Genomic DNA, 11,492 nt, shown 5'->3' on the forward strand with positions numbered 1-11,492 from the left:
GGAAGCGGACCAGGGGCGTCGGCGGATGATGGCGTGAGGTGGAGTGGCGTCCTCACCAGCCACTTTCCCCTTCGCGCGTCAGCGCCCCAGCTCCAGAGTCTCCTGCCAACTAACCTCTTCTCCTCCACCACCGCCACCGCACGCTCAGCACCCGTCGCCATCCTTGCCTTGCACAGTGTATACTTGTTCAACGATATCGGTACCCTTCTTGCAATCCATCAAAGCCTTCGCCGGCCTGCTCACCAATCTCAATCCAATTCGCGACCCATCCGCGCGCCCAATTGCATCAACACGCGCGCGTCTCCCCTTTGCGCCTCACGGTCTCCACCACGCACACCTCCATCCGCAAGCTGCGCAACCCGCGACCATGTCGAACCGATCCCTCCCCGAAGCCCGCAACCCGCTGCTAACAGAAGACGCGGCGCCAATGTGTAAGTCGCGTCGCCGCACCACACTCTCCACCTGGCACTAACCACGCCGTCGCATCACAGACGAGAACCTCGTAGAAAGGCGATGTCTAGGCCAAACCGAATTAAAAGTCAAACCGGGCCAAGTGGGCACCACGAATGCCACCAAACCCGACAATCTCGGCGTGCTCGACTACGCCCACCTGCGCGTCCCCCTTCCCCGCGACCTCAGCAGCAGCGGCATCTTCTTGCGCCAGGCCAATCGCAAGTGGCCTGAGGCCTACTTCCTCATGCGCCGCTCCACCGACGGCTACATCAGTGCTACTGGCATGTTCAAAGCCGCGTTTCCGTGGGCGCAGACGGCGGAAGAGGCGGCGGAGAAGGAGTACATCAAGTCTCTTGAGCAGACGTCGGACGAAGAGGTGGCTGGGAATGTCTGGATTCATCCGGATCAAGGTATGTCTATACTGCAATGATCTCCAACCCCACAGCGTACTCACCACTCTCTTCGCAGCCCTCCTCCTAGCAGACGAATACGGCATCCGAAGATGGATCGAAGCCCTCCTCGACCCCGAAGCAATCACGCACGGCACCAGCGACCCCAAGAAACAAATCAAATCCCCACCCCCCTACCGCATCAGCAAATCCCTCTCCAACGGCCCCAGCACCAGCAAAACCCCAAGCAAAGCAAGCCACAAGCGCACCAGCAGCAAAGCCAGCAAAGCAGGCCAAGACACCCTCTCCGTGCCACCGGACTCACCGACAAAAAAGACGCCCGCGCGCAAAATCGCCACTCCGCGGAAACCGCGCAAATCCCGCGGTAAATCTGCCGAGCCGGACGCTGCGCTGCTCAACGGCGCGGAGAAGGCGAAAGTAGAAGTCGAGGCGGAGATCGAACAAGCGCTCCTGACAGGCGAAGAGAAAGTCAAAGCAACCAAAATCAACGTCGAAGTCCCCGCCGAGCGCGCCGCGAGCGGAGGTCTGCAAGACGCGCCTGAAATCGTGGAAAAAGCGAAGGAGATGGTGTCCGAGGCGGCGAAGCTGGCCGTTGCTAGCGGACCTTCGGGCAACAAGGGGAAGAGGAAGGCGAAGGAGCTGGAAGAGGACTTGGAGGAGGAGCTGAGTCCTGCTGGCGGGGATGCGAAGCGCATCAAGACTTCGTCTGCCGCTGCGCTGGAGCTTAGGAAGGAGCGGATCCGGCGGCGGGCGTTGACGGGGATTGCGGCGAGTTTGGCTATTGGGTATGTTGCTCTTCTTTTCCCGTCTGGCTTTATTTGTGCTAATGTTGAGGACAGCGCGCTTGTTCCCAGCATCCTGGCTGCCTTGGGCTCGTAGCCTGGATTGTTCATTTCTCTCCGTGGGTACGAGGATGTTGCCGTATCTGCCTTTTTCTTATTAAAATGATACCAACTGTTCTGTTTCTTCTTCTCATTCTTCTGCCTGGACAAAGGGGATCGGGAGTCCACATGGCATGCGGCAGACGCTCAGGTGGACGCTTATTGATACTTTCGATGCTCGTTGAGGCGATAAAAAGACAGGAATTACATGTAGCTAGCCAGCCCTGACATAGTTTTGAAAGCCAGACAGAATCAAAATGCATTCCAAAGATGATTGGCACATGATGTTTCTTTCATCAAAAACTCGATACCCCTCGAATCCAGCTACATTATCTGCCAGCTAGTTACTGCTATCCCACTCTTATCCCCTCTTTTATCCAATCTAAGCATGCTGCTGAATCGCCTGCTCGAGCGCCTTGGGGTTCGCACCCACCACCTCAGCAACCTTCTCGCCGTCCTTGAACAGCATGAACGTCGGCATGGCGCGGACAGACAAGTCCTGCGCCACCTCGGGCAGCTCGTCGACGTCAATTTTGTAGAAGCGCGCGTCGGTGTATTGGCCGGAGAATCTGTCATCAACTGTTAGTACTTACTAGAAGGTAGGAGAGCGGGGGATGGGGAGATGGCTTACTTGACGACTTGCGGGGCGATGGCTTTGCAGGGACCGCACCAGGTGGCGAAACAGTCGAGGACCATCAGGCCCTTCTCTGACAGGGCCTGATCGAAGGCGGCCTTGGTTTCGAGGTTGTGGACGCCCATTTTTGCGGTTGTGGTGGTGAAGGTGCGGGGGGTGTTGGTGGTGGTGGTGAGAGGTTGCTGGTAAGAGGTTCTTGCGGTGTAGGCGGGGGCTTTGGAGAGGAGAACGACGCGCGGGATTGTTCGGCTTCTCGTTGCGGTGAGTAGGGTTCGTTTGAGTATCGTGCTTGATGCGAGAGACATTCACAAAGTGGAGGGTAGATGCGGTGGGGTGCGGATGTTGCGGTGTTTTATATAGGCGGGACGCAGGAGGGGATGAGGTGATTGGGATGCGTGGTGGCTGCTGGAAGAATCTGCTTACCCAATCAAGCAATGCGCTTGCCGCTGCCGCCCGATTAGTCAACGCGGCGTCACCTCACACAAGCGGCGCGGGGATTTGGCAACGGATACTGCAATGGGATGGGTTGGGCGTGTTGGTTTGTCAGATTGCTGTAATTCTTGGGCTGTGCATCGCTTTGCGTCTAGTCACGGGTGATGGACGGGTTGTCTATCGCGAAGCTTCTAGTGGTGATTATGGCCAGAGGACACTTCCGGATTGGCATGGCGAATGATGTCGTCACCTCTTTGTCTATGATGGCGGGCCGTATCCCTACTATACGGGATATCACTAGAGGCAAAGCAGTCCCAAACACCTATCCCTGTAGGAAGTGCACCGATGTAAGTGAATACCCGGCGCCGTGCCAAAGCCGTGAATGCCTGAGGCTTCAAGCAGCACGCTGGACGTCATGGCTCTAGCGCTGGGATCGCGTCTCACCTGAGTATTTTTCACCAGTAACGCGTTTTCCAATCTTCAACTTCTTCCCAGCCTTGCCCACCCCTCGCACCACCCATCATTAGCACTCCTACCCCTCCGCCTCCATGTCCGAACTCCTCGAATTCATCAAAAGCCACGAAGAGGCCTTTCGTAGGTGACGTCCGCCCGCCCACACCCCACCAACCGCATCCACCTCTAACAATCTCCCAGCCGCGCCCGCCTAGCATCCCTCTACTCCGACTTCCGCTTCCAGCGCTCCTCCAATCCAGACGGCTATCAAGCCAACTCCTCCGCTTGGCTGCGCGCCCTCTCCAAAGCGGCCAGCGCAGGCCTCATACCCCGACAGAATCAGGCATCGGGCCAATATGATCACTTTGCACTCCATACGGGAGAGGAGTTGCTGAGGGCTTTGGAGACGAGGGAGTTTGGGCGGCCGCTTGCTTTGGGGGCTGCGGTGGAGGATGCGGTTAAGGGGAAGGAACTGGTGCCGCTGAGGCGGTTTCTGGATGCGAAGGAGAGTATTTATGCTGGGGGTGGGTGGTTGCCGAGGCCGTGGCAGGTGGTGAGTTGGGGATTGAGGCAGTTGGGGGTTATTGGGCGGGAGGGGAGTGGAGAGGATCGACTTGTTGCGGGGGACTTTGTAGTGATGGCGAATGTCGAGGTGGGTGAGGATGCTTCTTTTGGACTTGTACCTCATGGCTGACTCGATGCGAAACAACAGGCTGCTTCCAAGGCGATACTAGAGAAAGCCTCCGCCCTCACGTCCTCCTCCAACACCTCCCGCATCTTCACCACTTCTCTCCTCGCCTCCACCTTCGCCTCCGCCCTCGACCTCCCTCCGCTCACCCAAACCGACCTCTCCATCCTCCTCACCCACCTCTCCCGCGACAAGTCTGCAATCACCTACTCCCCATCCGCGGGCGTCCTCAAATTCAAATCCCCCAGCGAAGCCACACCTCAACCCCTCACGAACGAAGACATCTCGATCGCCAACCTACGCAGTCTAATTGCCACCCTCTCCCCTCAAATTGAAACTCTCACCACCCGCGTCGCAGAGCTGGACACCGCCGCTCGCACAGCAGTAGCAGCGAAACAAACACAAGCAGCCAAACACGCTCTGCGCTCGAAAAAGCTGGCCGAGACGACACTCGCTCAACGCTCTGCTGCCCTGGCGCAACTGGAAGAGGTGTACGCCAGTATAGAACAAGCGGCGGATCAGGTGGAGCTCATCGCTGTTCTGGAGAGCGCAGGCAAGACGCTGAAGGTGCTAAATGAGCGAACGGGAGGCGTGGATAAGGTGCAGGATGTGGTGGATGGGTTGAGAGAGGAGAGGGCGAACGTGGAGGAGATTGGGGCTGTGTTGAATGAGGGGAATGCAGGGGCGGTGGATGAGGGAGAGGTGGAGGATGAGTTTGAGGCGCTGGAGAGGGAGGAGAGGGAGAAGAGGAGGAAGGCTGAGGAGGAGAGGGAGAGGAGGGTTGCGGAGGAGGAGGTGGAGAGGACGAGGAAGAGGTTGGAGGAGTTGGACGATGTTGCTCCGACCAAGGCTGAAACGCAGAACGATAAGATGGAAGGACAGGATACCGTGAAGGATGCAAGTGGCGAACCTGCTGCTGCTCCAGTGGCGGAAACGGCATGAAAGACAAACATGAAGTCTACGTGGGTTACGTGCAATTGACGATATCAATGGCTACACGATTAGATGAATGACAAGGTCGATTGAGATGCTACCCCACACGCCACACGCTGTCAAGAAATGTAGCGTGTGTGTGGAGGTGGAGATGCTTCGCCCACTTGCTCCACCAACGTCCAAGAGGCTAAGCGAACTTCGTACAGGCGTTGATATGTTTCCGCCAATTCACAACTTCGAGAAGTACAAACTCAGGCTGAAAGGTACATGGAGAGAGAGCGTGAAAAGCAATATGATATCATGTGAAAGTGATAAGAATTGCAACTGAAGCAACCAGGGTTTCTCGTATTGGCGTCTGTTCATCGGCGATGCGTGTTGGTTTCGAGCATGTACCTTTGATGCGTCACTTAATCCCTCGTCAGCAATCTGCGTGAAAGACTCGGCGGTTTGAATATTATTGGCAGGGACGTTGATTGCCGTCCTGGATTACTACGAACCTCCATCTCCAACTCGATGCACAACGTTCTAGAAGTACAGTCGACAAGCCACCAAACCGAGAGGGAAAAACAGAGCCTCGATCCAGCGCCTGGGATGATCATCGAGCAGCATCGGGGCGGCGAGGCGATTGGCAGGGAGCTCTCGATCCGCGCGTGTGTGGTTGCAAAGTGGAGCCCGGCCCCCGGATTCGCCGTGGGGTGCGGGCATGTTAAGCGGGTCCAGATTGCGCGCGCTGCCCCTCTTGCCCTCCTCCAAGCCTTCTCTTTGGTTGAGGCGAGGGCGAGCGAGCGAGGGCGCATGGTTGGCGGAGGCTCTTGTCTTGCTCGTCAATGGGCGGGGCGGGGTTCGTTTCTTCTCCTCTTCACTTCACTTCACTTCACTTCAGTACACTGCACTTCCCTCTATCTTGCACCCCCGAGGCTGTCTGGCGGCGAGCATTCTTGTGTCGCAGCTGCTTGACTCCGGAAACAACACCACCCGACCGACGGCACGCTCGGCACGAATGTATATGTACAGGACCCTGGGCCATTGATATCACTCCACCTCCACACCACCTCCACCTCACCCTCACGCCCTTCTCGTCGCCCAATGTGACTCGGCGACGGCCATGGCGACCACAGTATGCACCACAACGCGCGTGACAGTCCCCGCCCGACCAACCACCCCTCCGCCTCAACTCTCCATCAATACCACAACATCCCACCGCACCACCCCGCCCGCCGCCTCCACCGTCCCAAACAAACACCTCCCTACCTTCCCCGCAATCGCCCAACCCGTCGACAACTCCCCTTCCTCTCCGCTCCGCCCCTCGCAAACCCTCGAGACCACCTCCCTCACCTACCCGCCTAGCGACTACCCCCGCATCACCACCGATCCCCCCGTCTACTCCATCACCGGCGCTCAACTCGCCCAAGCCCTACACCATCTCGAAACCCAACCCCTCCCGCCCGCCAAACAAGTCTTCCCCTGGTTCCACGGCCTGCACCCCGACAACCAGCTGCAACTCGCCTTCTTCACCGGCCGCAAGAAGTCCCTCCGCCGCACCCCCAAATGCATCCGCGGCTTGACGATCGTCAAAGCAGGCGGCGACCTGCTCGAAGCGAAGCTGAAAGGCGCCATCGCGCCGCAGGAGATTCTGAAGCCGTGCGAGGTGCACGAGGAGCATGATGCGTGTGCGGAGGAGCACAGTGAGTTTATCGACGTCGATCCTCGCGATGGCTTTGGGGTGCGCAATTTCCAGATCCAGGCGGGCAAGATGGCGACCGTGAGTGATGTCGTGGTTTATCGGGATCTGCTCGCCCCCAAGGAGATGGTGGAGGCGTTGGCGAAGCGCATCTCGCGGGCCCAAGCGGCGTGGCAGCGCAGGGCGGACGGGGGAGGATGTCAGAATCGCTTGTTCAATACTTTTATACTCTCAGGTGAGCCTTTCCCCTTTAGATAGAACCGTCGATGCACCAGACTGACTCCAGCAGACGACTTTGAAACCATGGAAGCCGAACACCCCGAGCTGGTTGCGGTGGATCGCAACGGCCGCGCCACTGGCAAGGTCATCGACTTCTTCCACTCCGAGCGAGTGGAGATGACGGAAATGTCGGCCCCCACGCAAATCACCCGCAATGTCTGGCTGGGCCCAAGTCCCGACCTCAACCTGGCGCTGATTCCGGAAGGAGATCGACTGATCGACAACCGACATTACGATATTCACATTCACGCGAGCGACATGGCGGATCTTCCGGACGCGCGCGCCTTTGAGCATATGGAGAGGTTTCTGGAGCAGCGAGAAAACGGGACCATACGCGGACACGATGTGCCGATGTTGGAGTTTCCTGGCTCAGGAGCGATTCTGCCACCAACGTGGTCTCATGCAGAGGTGGATGGACTGATGATGACGCTCGAATGGATGCGCAAACAAACCACCATCAAGAAACAGTCACGAAGGCGCCGAGACAGCAAACTCTCCCTCACCCCCGAGCGAGACGCAGAGGGCGACACTCGAATGCAAGACGACGACGACGACGACGAAAACAACACCGAAGAAGGCCGCATCATCCTCATCCATTGCCCAGACGGCTACACCGAATCCTCCCTCCTCGCCCTCGCCTACCTCATGTACACCGAATGCATGCCCGCGCACCAAGCCTGGCTGCACCTGCACCGCGAACGCGGACGCAACTTCTTCGCCTACGCCTCCGACCTCGCCCTCCTCAAAGCCATCCAACCCCGCATCCTGCAAGCCTCGCCTGCCCGCGCCACTCTCCCGACACAGCAGCCTGTCCGTGACCTCGCTCCGCCGGCCCCCGAATGGCTGGACAAAATGGATGGCAGCTTACCCTCGCGCATCCTGCCTTATATGTACCTTGGCAATCTGAATCACGCCAACAACCCGGAGCTACTGCGCGAGCTGAAAATCGGCCGCATCCTGAGCGTAGGCGAACGAGTAAACTGGAGCCCCGCAACGCTGAAGCAATGGGGCAAGGAAAACCTCATGTTCGTCGACCAAGTGCAGGACAACGGCGTGGATCCACTGACAGAGGAATTCGAGCGGTGTTTGCAATTTATCGGTGAGCTATCTCGTCCACACAACCATATACCGTGTTTCCTATTCTAACGCTTTCCAGCCAACGGCCGCGAACAAGGCCAGCACACCCTCGTGCACTGCCGCGTCGGCGTCTCGCGCTCCGCGACCATCTGCATCGCCGAGGTGATGGATCGCTTCGGCCTGTCGTTCCCGCGCGCGTATTGCTATGTGCGGGCACGGCGGTTGAATGTGATTATCCAGCCGCATTTGCGCTTTTCGTAAGTCCACCCCCTCTCCAAAGGGTCTTCGTGTATGGGGACGATCAGGCTGACTAGAAGAGATCTGACAGTTACGAACTCCTCAAATGGGAAGAAAGGCAGTGCGAAAAGCGCGGCAAGCCGGTGCGTCGGGAGCTGGAGTGGGCGACGATTGCGCGCGAGATTGCGGCTATGAATAAGCCTTATTCGAGGCAGAACTAGGCTGCACGACCTGGGGCTCTTTGATGTCTTTTGATGATATGACTGGGATGACTATGGAATGCGGGATGTTCTTGCTCTGGTTTTGATGATATGCGATGACTGCGGACGATCTTTTTGGGCCTCGAGCGATGACTGGGAAGTCTTGTATGGGCAGCGATTGTCTTTGTGGTGTTGGGATAGATGAAGTCATGATTTTCTTCTTGTTAAGGTCCTCTGCATTTCCCGTCGTGCTATGACGATGCTGCTGGTGTCTACGTAGCACGACACGACGCATACGCCATCACATGCAAGTCGAGCTTCCGTCGTTTCACGTCCCAAAGGTGGGGCAAACGTGGTTGCACCCCTCCTCCCCTCATATCGCTCGTGTTCACCGCTTCACAAACACCTCTTCACTGCCAACACCGCGTCCACAGTACATGTACGCCCCCATCTAATCAGTGACTCCATCATGGCTGGTGTCGGAAATGCCCCTCACCCCGACGAACTGCAGCCCGAGCAGACGGAGGGTTTCAAGGTTCGTCCCCTTCCCCATATAGCCAAACCTCCCACCAAGATGAACTGACCCCCACCTTTCTTCCGTACTACACAGGTCAGCGAAAAAAAGACCATAGACGAATACCACCAGCTCGACGCACACGACGAATCGCTCAAAAAATGGAAAGCCTCGCTCGGCCTGGGCGGCACCGGCGCCTCCACGTCCGACCCCAACGACCCGCGCAAGGTAATCATCCACTCCCTCGGACTGGAAGTCGCCAATCGCCCGGACATCATTATCGACCTAAGCAAACCCGGCGCGCTCGAAACGCTGGACAAGCAGCCTTTTACTATCAAGGAGGGCGCGGCGTTTCGGATGAAGGCGAGGTTCAAGGTGCAGCATCAGATTTTGAGTGGGTTGAAGTATGTGCAGGTTGTGAGTCGGTTGGGGGTGAAGAGTAAGATGCAGGAGATGATTGTGGGTCTTTTTTCTTTCTTTGTTTTCTTGACTTGGGGGGTGGTTGCTGATGATTGTAGGGCTCGTACTCGCCCAACTCGACTGACAAGCCGGAGTACGAGAAGAAGTGTACGTCCCTCTTAACCCCCCGTCGTAGAATCCATGCTAAATTGACCCTCCCACAGTCGAAACCGAAACCGCCCCCTCGGGAATGCTGGGCCGCGGACACTACGAGGCGGTCTCGAAGTTCATCGACGACGACAACCAGACGCATTTGCAGTTCAAGTGGTCTTTTGACATCAAGAAGGACTGGCAGTAGTGGGTTGGAGTGTGTCTCTTCTCTTTGCATGGCGTGCGTCTATAGTGCTACTTGACCTCGATACGTGCAGGTATCTTGATAGCCCCTGGATGAATCCTGCGGGGGAAAGGAGAGGATCAATGAGAATGACGTTTGCGAGTAGCATCGCGTTAAGTTAGCAAGATTTCAGATCTCCGCGCAAGAAGTCCAGTCGTAAAGTGAGGTGAAATTAGAAATAGTTGGGAGTAGCAAAAACCTAAGCCATGCAAGTCGCTCGAACGCTCGAGTGGAGAAAAGAGAAAGAGCTCCTTGTAGACCAAACCGCAGAACCGGGGAATTCTCCAACAGCACCTTAGCCTTTCAATCGTCACCGTCCTGACCCTTTCTATGCTTTAAGCCGTGGATATCACTGTACCATCAAAAGTCAGCCCGAATGCAGCAGCGAAGGTATGGAACACTCACTCGAACCGCCGAATCAAACTCCCCTCCCCACCCTTCTCCAAATCCACCGCATAAACATAGAAATCCCCCTCACTCGTCGCAACCATCAGCTGCCCCGCATGCGCCGCATTCCCCGCTCCCATCATAGCCACCACGCTCCGTACAGGCTGCCCCGTCGAGCCGCGCGGCACGCGCGCCCACGCAAAGTCCCGCTGCGGCTCCCACATCTCCGTCACGGAGCTGGGCAGGTAGCCGGCTGCGCGGTTGATCAGGGAGCCCGAGACGCCTTGCGAGGTGCGGCGCAGGAGCGACATGAAGCCTGGTTGGCGCGGTTGGCGGGCGTCGGGCATGGAGGCTGGGTCGCCTTCGAGGGGCGGGGTGGTTTCGCGTTGCGGGGTGAGGGAGGAGGTTGCGGAGGGGCTGGTGCTGCGGTCGCGGTCGCGGATCGGAGGGTTGTGGATGTTTGTTGGGGAGTGGGGTGGGGAGTTTGCGTCTGTTGTTACAGTGGTGGTGGTGCTGCCTGGAGGAGCGAGTTTGAAAATGTGCACGGTTTCGGTGGCGGAGGAGACGCAGAGGAGGGTGGAGGTGGGGTTGAAGCTCATGCAGTAGATGCGTGCGGGCATGCTGCCTCGCCGGAACTGGAAGAGTTTCTTGCCGTCGGGGAGGGAGAAGATGCGTATGATGGTGCCCTTTTCCGACGCCGTGGCCATCATTGTGCCTTCGGTATTGATCGCGATGAAGGAGATTGGGGTTTGGTGGGCTTGGATGACCGTGACTTCCTCCATCTTGTTCAGGTCGTACAGTAAGACATCTCCACTGATTGTTTCCTTCGCTATTGATTTGGGAACGTGTGAGGGCGTGTGCGGGGTGGAGGGGGATTTGGTGTTATGCGGTAGGGCGAGGAAGTTGTTGTCGGAATGGGGCGAGATGGCGCAGATGCCGCCGGGGTTAAGAGGGGTCATGTGCTGGTGGAGGAGCTTCATGTTGCTGATGTCGTAGATGAAGACAATCTCCTCGAGCATCACGACTAGACGCTTGCGGTTCATCTTGACGGCCACGACCATGCCGTGGAAGGTGAGTTCGCAGATGGTGGAATGTTTCTGGCCCAGTCCGTCAGCTCTTCCGTAATGTCCACATCGGAGTCCATAGGCGGGATACCTTTGTATTCACTATCCGTAGTAATCTCGGGGTGAGGATCATGGCGACGAGAGAAGTGGAGAAGAGCGGCTCGACCAGCGAGACGTCTTCATCGTAGGAATGGTTGGTGAGTTCGAAGGGGTCGGTGTTGTAGGTTCGCAGGCCTCGAGTTGTCGCTGTCACGAGGGAGGTTTAACGAGGGCGAGGCCTTGGGGAGGATGGCAAGACAACACTTACCCACCGCCAACACGCTGTGATCCTGGTTGAAGGTGACATAGTTGAGCCCGGCCATGCTGGCCTGTTGTT

At 57.4% G+C, this 11,492-nt stretch overlaps 6 protein-coding genes across 6 annotated transcripts; 4 read left to right on the forward strand and 2 right to left on the reverse strand.

The window, feature by feature from the left end:
- Positions 1-15: 15 nt before the first annotated feature.
- BDY17DRAFT_24535 (transcription regulator HTH, apses-type DNA-binding domain-containing protein) lies at positions 16-1,905 on the forward strand. Its single transcript, XM_033730621.1, has 4 exons — positions 16-431; positions 492-863; positions 922-1,648; positions 1,703-1,905. Exons 1-4 carry the CDS (start codon positions 368-370, stop codon positions 1,740-1,742), a joined length of 1,203 nt encoding a protein of 400 aa, XP_033594716.1. The 5' UTR covers positions 16-367; the 3' UTR covers positions 1,743-1,905.
- A 221-nt stretch (positions 1,906-2,126) lies between these two features.
- On the reverse strand, positions 2,127-2,503 carry BDY17DRAFT_320647 (thioredoxin-like protein; the record flags this gene model as incomplete). Its single annotated transcript, XM_033736489.1, has 2 exons — positions 2,127-2,313; positions 2,376-2,503. The coding sequence occupies 2 exons, from the start codon at positions 2,501-2,503 to the stop codon at positions 2,127-2,129; spliced, it is 315 nt and encodes a 104-aa protein (XP_033594717.1).
- An 855-nt stretch (positions 2,504-3,358) lies between these two features.
- On the forward strand, positions 3,359-4,893 carry BDY17DRAFT_320648 (Snf7-domain-containing protein; the record flags this gene model as incomplete). The annotated part of the gene is made up of 3 exons (XM_033736490.1): positions 3,359-3,408; positions 3,465-3,915; positions 3,976-4,893. 3 exons carry the CDS (start codon positions 3,359-3,361, stop codon positions 4,891-4,893), a joined length of 1,419 nt encoding a protein of 472 aa, XP_033594718.1.
- Positions 4,894-5,753: 860 nt separating this feature from the next.
- Positions 5,754-8,642, forward strand: BDY17DRAFT_290318 (tyrosine protein phosphatase 1). The gene is made up of 4 exons (XM_033732489.1): positions 5,754-6,800; positions 6,855-7,943; positions 8,001-8,178; positions 8,250-8,642. The coding sequence occupies exons 1-4, from the start codon at positions 5,990-5,992 to the stop codon at positions 8,377-8,379; spliced, it is 2,208 nt and encodes a 735-aa protein (XP_033594719.1). The 5' UTR covers positions 5,754-5,989; the 3' UTR covers positions 8,380-8,642.
- Positions 8,643-8,827: 185 nt separating this feature from the next.
- On the forward strand, positions 8,828-9,629 carry BDY17DRAFT_320650 (immunoglobulin E-set; the record flags this gene model as incomplete). Its single annotated transcript, XM_033736491.1, has 4 exons — positions 8,828-8,893; positions 8,969-9,331; positions 9,391-9,439; positions 9,496-9,629. The coding sequence occupies 4 exons, from the start codon at positions 8,828-8,830 to the stop codon at positions 9,627-9,629; spliced, it is 612 nt and encodes a 203-aa protein (XP_033594720.1).
- Positions 9,630-9,813: 184 nt separating this feature from the next.
- On the reverse strand, positions 9,814-11,421 carry BDY17DRAFT_24769 (WD40-repeat-containing domain protein). The gene is made up of 3 exons (XM_033730842.1): positions 11,208-11,421; positions 10,077-11,149; positions 9,814-10,017 (listed from the first exon to the last, which is right to left on the reverse strand). The coding sequence occupies exons 1-3, from the start codon at positions 11,247-11,249 to the stop codon at positions 9,969-9,971; spliced, it is 1,164 nt and encodes a 387-aa protein (XP_033594721.1). The 5' UTR covers positions 11,250-11,421; the 3' UTR covers positions 9,814-9,968.
- Positions 11,422-11,492: the final 71 nt, after the last annotated feature.

The sequence above is a fragment of the Neohortaea acidophila genome, assembly GCF_010093505.1.
Source record: "Neohortaea acidophila strain CBS 113389 unplaced genomic scaffold BDY17scaffold_1, whole genome shotgun sequence".
Taxonomy (NCBI): domain Eukaryota; kingdom Fungi; phylum Ascomycota; class Dothideomycetes; order Mycosphaerellales; family Teratosphaeriaceae; genus Neohortaea; species Neohortaea acidophila.

What these genes read in the sequence shown, in the direction of transcription:
- BDY17DRAFT_24535 (XM_033730621.1), top strand. Translation starts at nt 368, where the DNA reads ATGTCGAACCGATCCCTCCCCGAAGCCCGCAACCCGCTGCTAACAGAA. An exon ending in CTGGATTCATCCGGATCAAG is followed by an intron (nt 864 to 921) that starts GTATGTCTATAC and finishes CTCTCTTCGCAG; the next exon opens with CCCTCCTCCTAGCAGACGAA. An exon ending in GCGGCGAGTTTGGCTATTGG is followed by an intron (nt 1,649 to 1,702) that starts GTATGTTGCTCT and finishes TGTTGAGGACAG; the next exon opens with CGCGCTTGTTCCCAGCATCC.
- BDY17DRAFT_290318 (XM_033732489.1), top strand. Translation starts at nt 5,990, where the DNA reads ATGGCGACCACAGTATGCACCACAACGCGCGTGACAGTCCCCGCCCGA. An exon ending in GCGGTGTTTGCAATTTATCG is followed by an intron (nt 7,944 to 8,000) that starts GTGAGCTATCTC and finishes AACGCTTTCCAG; the next exon opens with CCAACGGCCGCGAACAAGGC. An exon ending in CAGCCGCATTTGCGCTTTTC is followed by an intron (nt 8,179 to 8,249) that starts GTAAGTCCACCC and finishes GAGATCTGACAG; the next exon opens with TTACGAACTCCTCAAATGGG.
- BDY17DRAFT_24769 (XM_033730842.1), bottom strand. Translation starts at nt 11,249, where the DNA reads ATGATCCTCACCCCGAGATTACTACGGATAGTGAATACAAAG. An exon ending in TACGGATAGTGAATACAAAG is followed by an intron (nt 11,150 to 11,207) that starts GTATCCCGCCTA and finishes GGACTGGGCCAG; the next exon opens with AAACATTCCACCATCTGCGA. An exon ending in GAGGGGAGTTTGATTCGGCG is followed by an intron (nt 10,018 to 10,076) that starts GTTCGAGTGAGT and finishes TTGATGGTACAG; the next exon opens with TGATATCCACGGCTTAAAGC.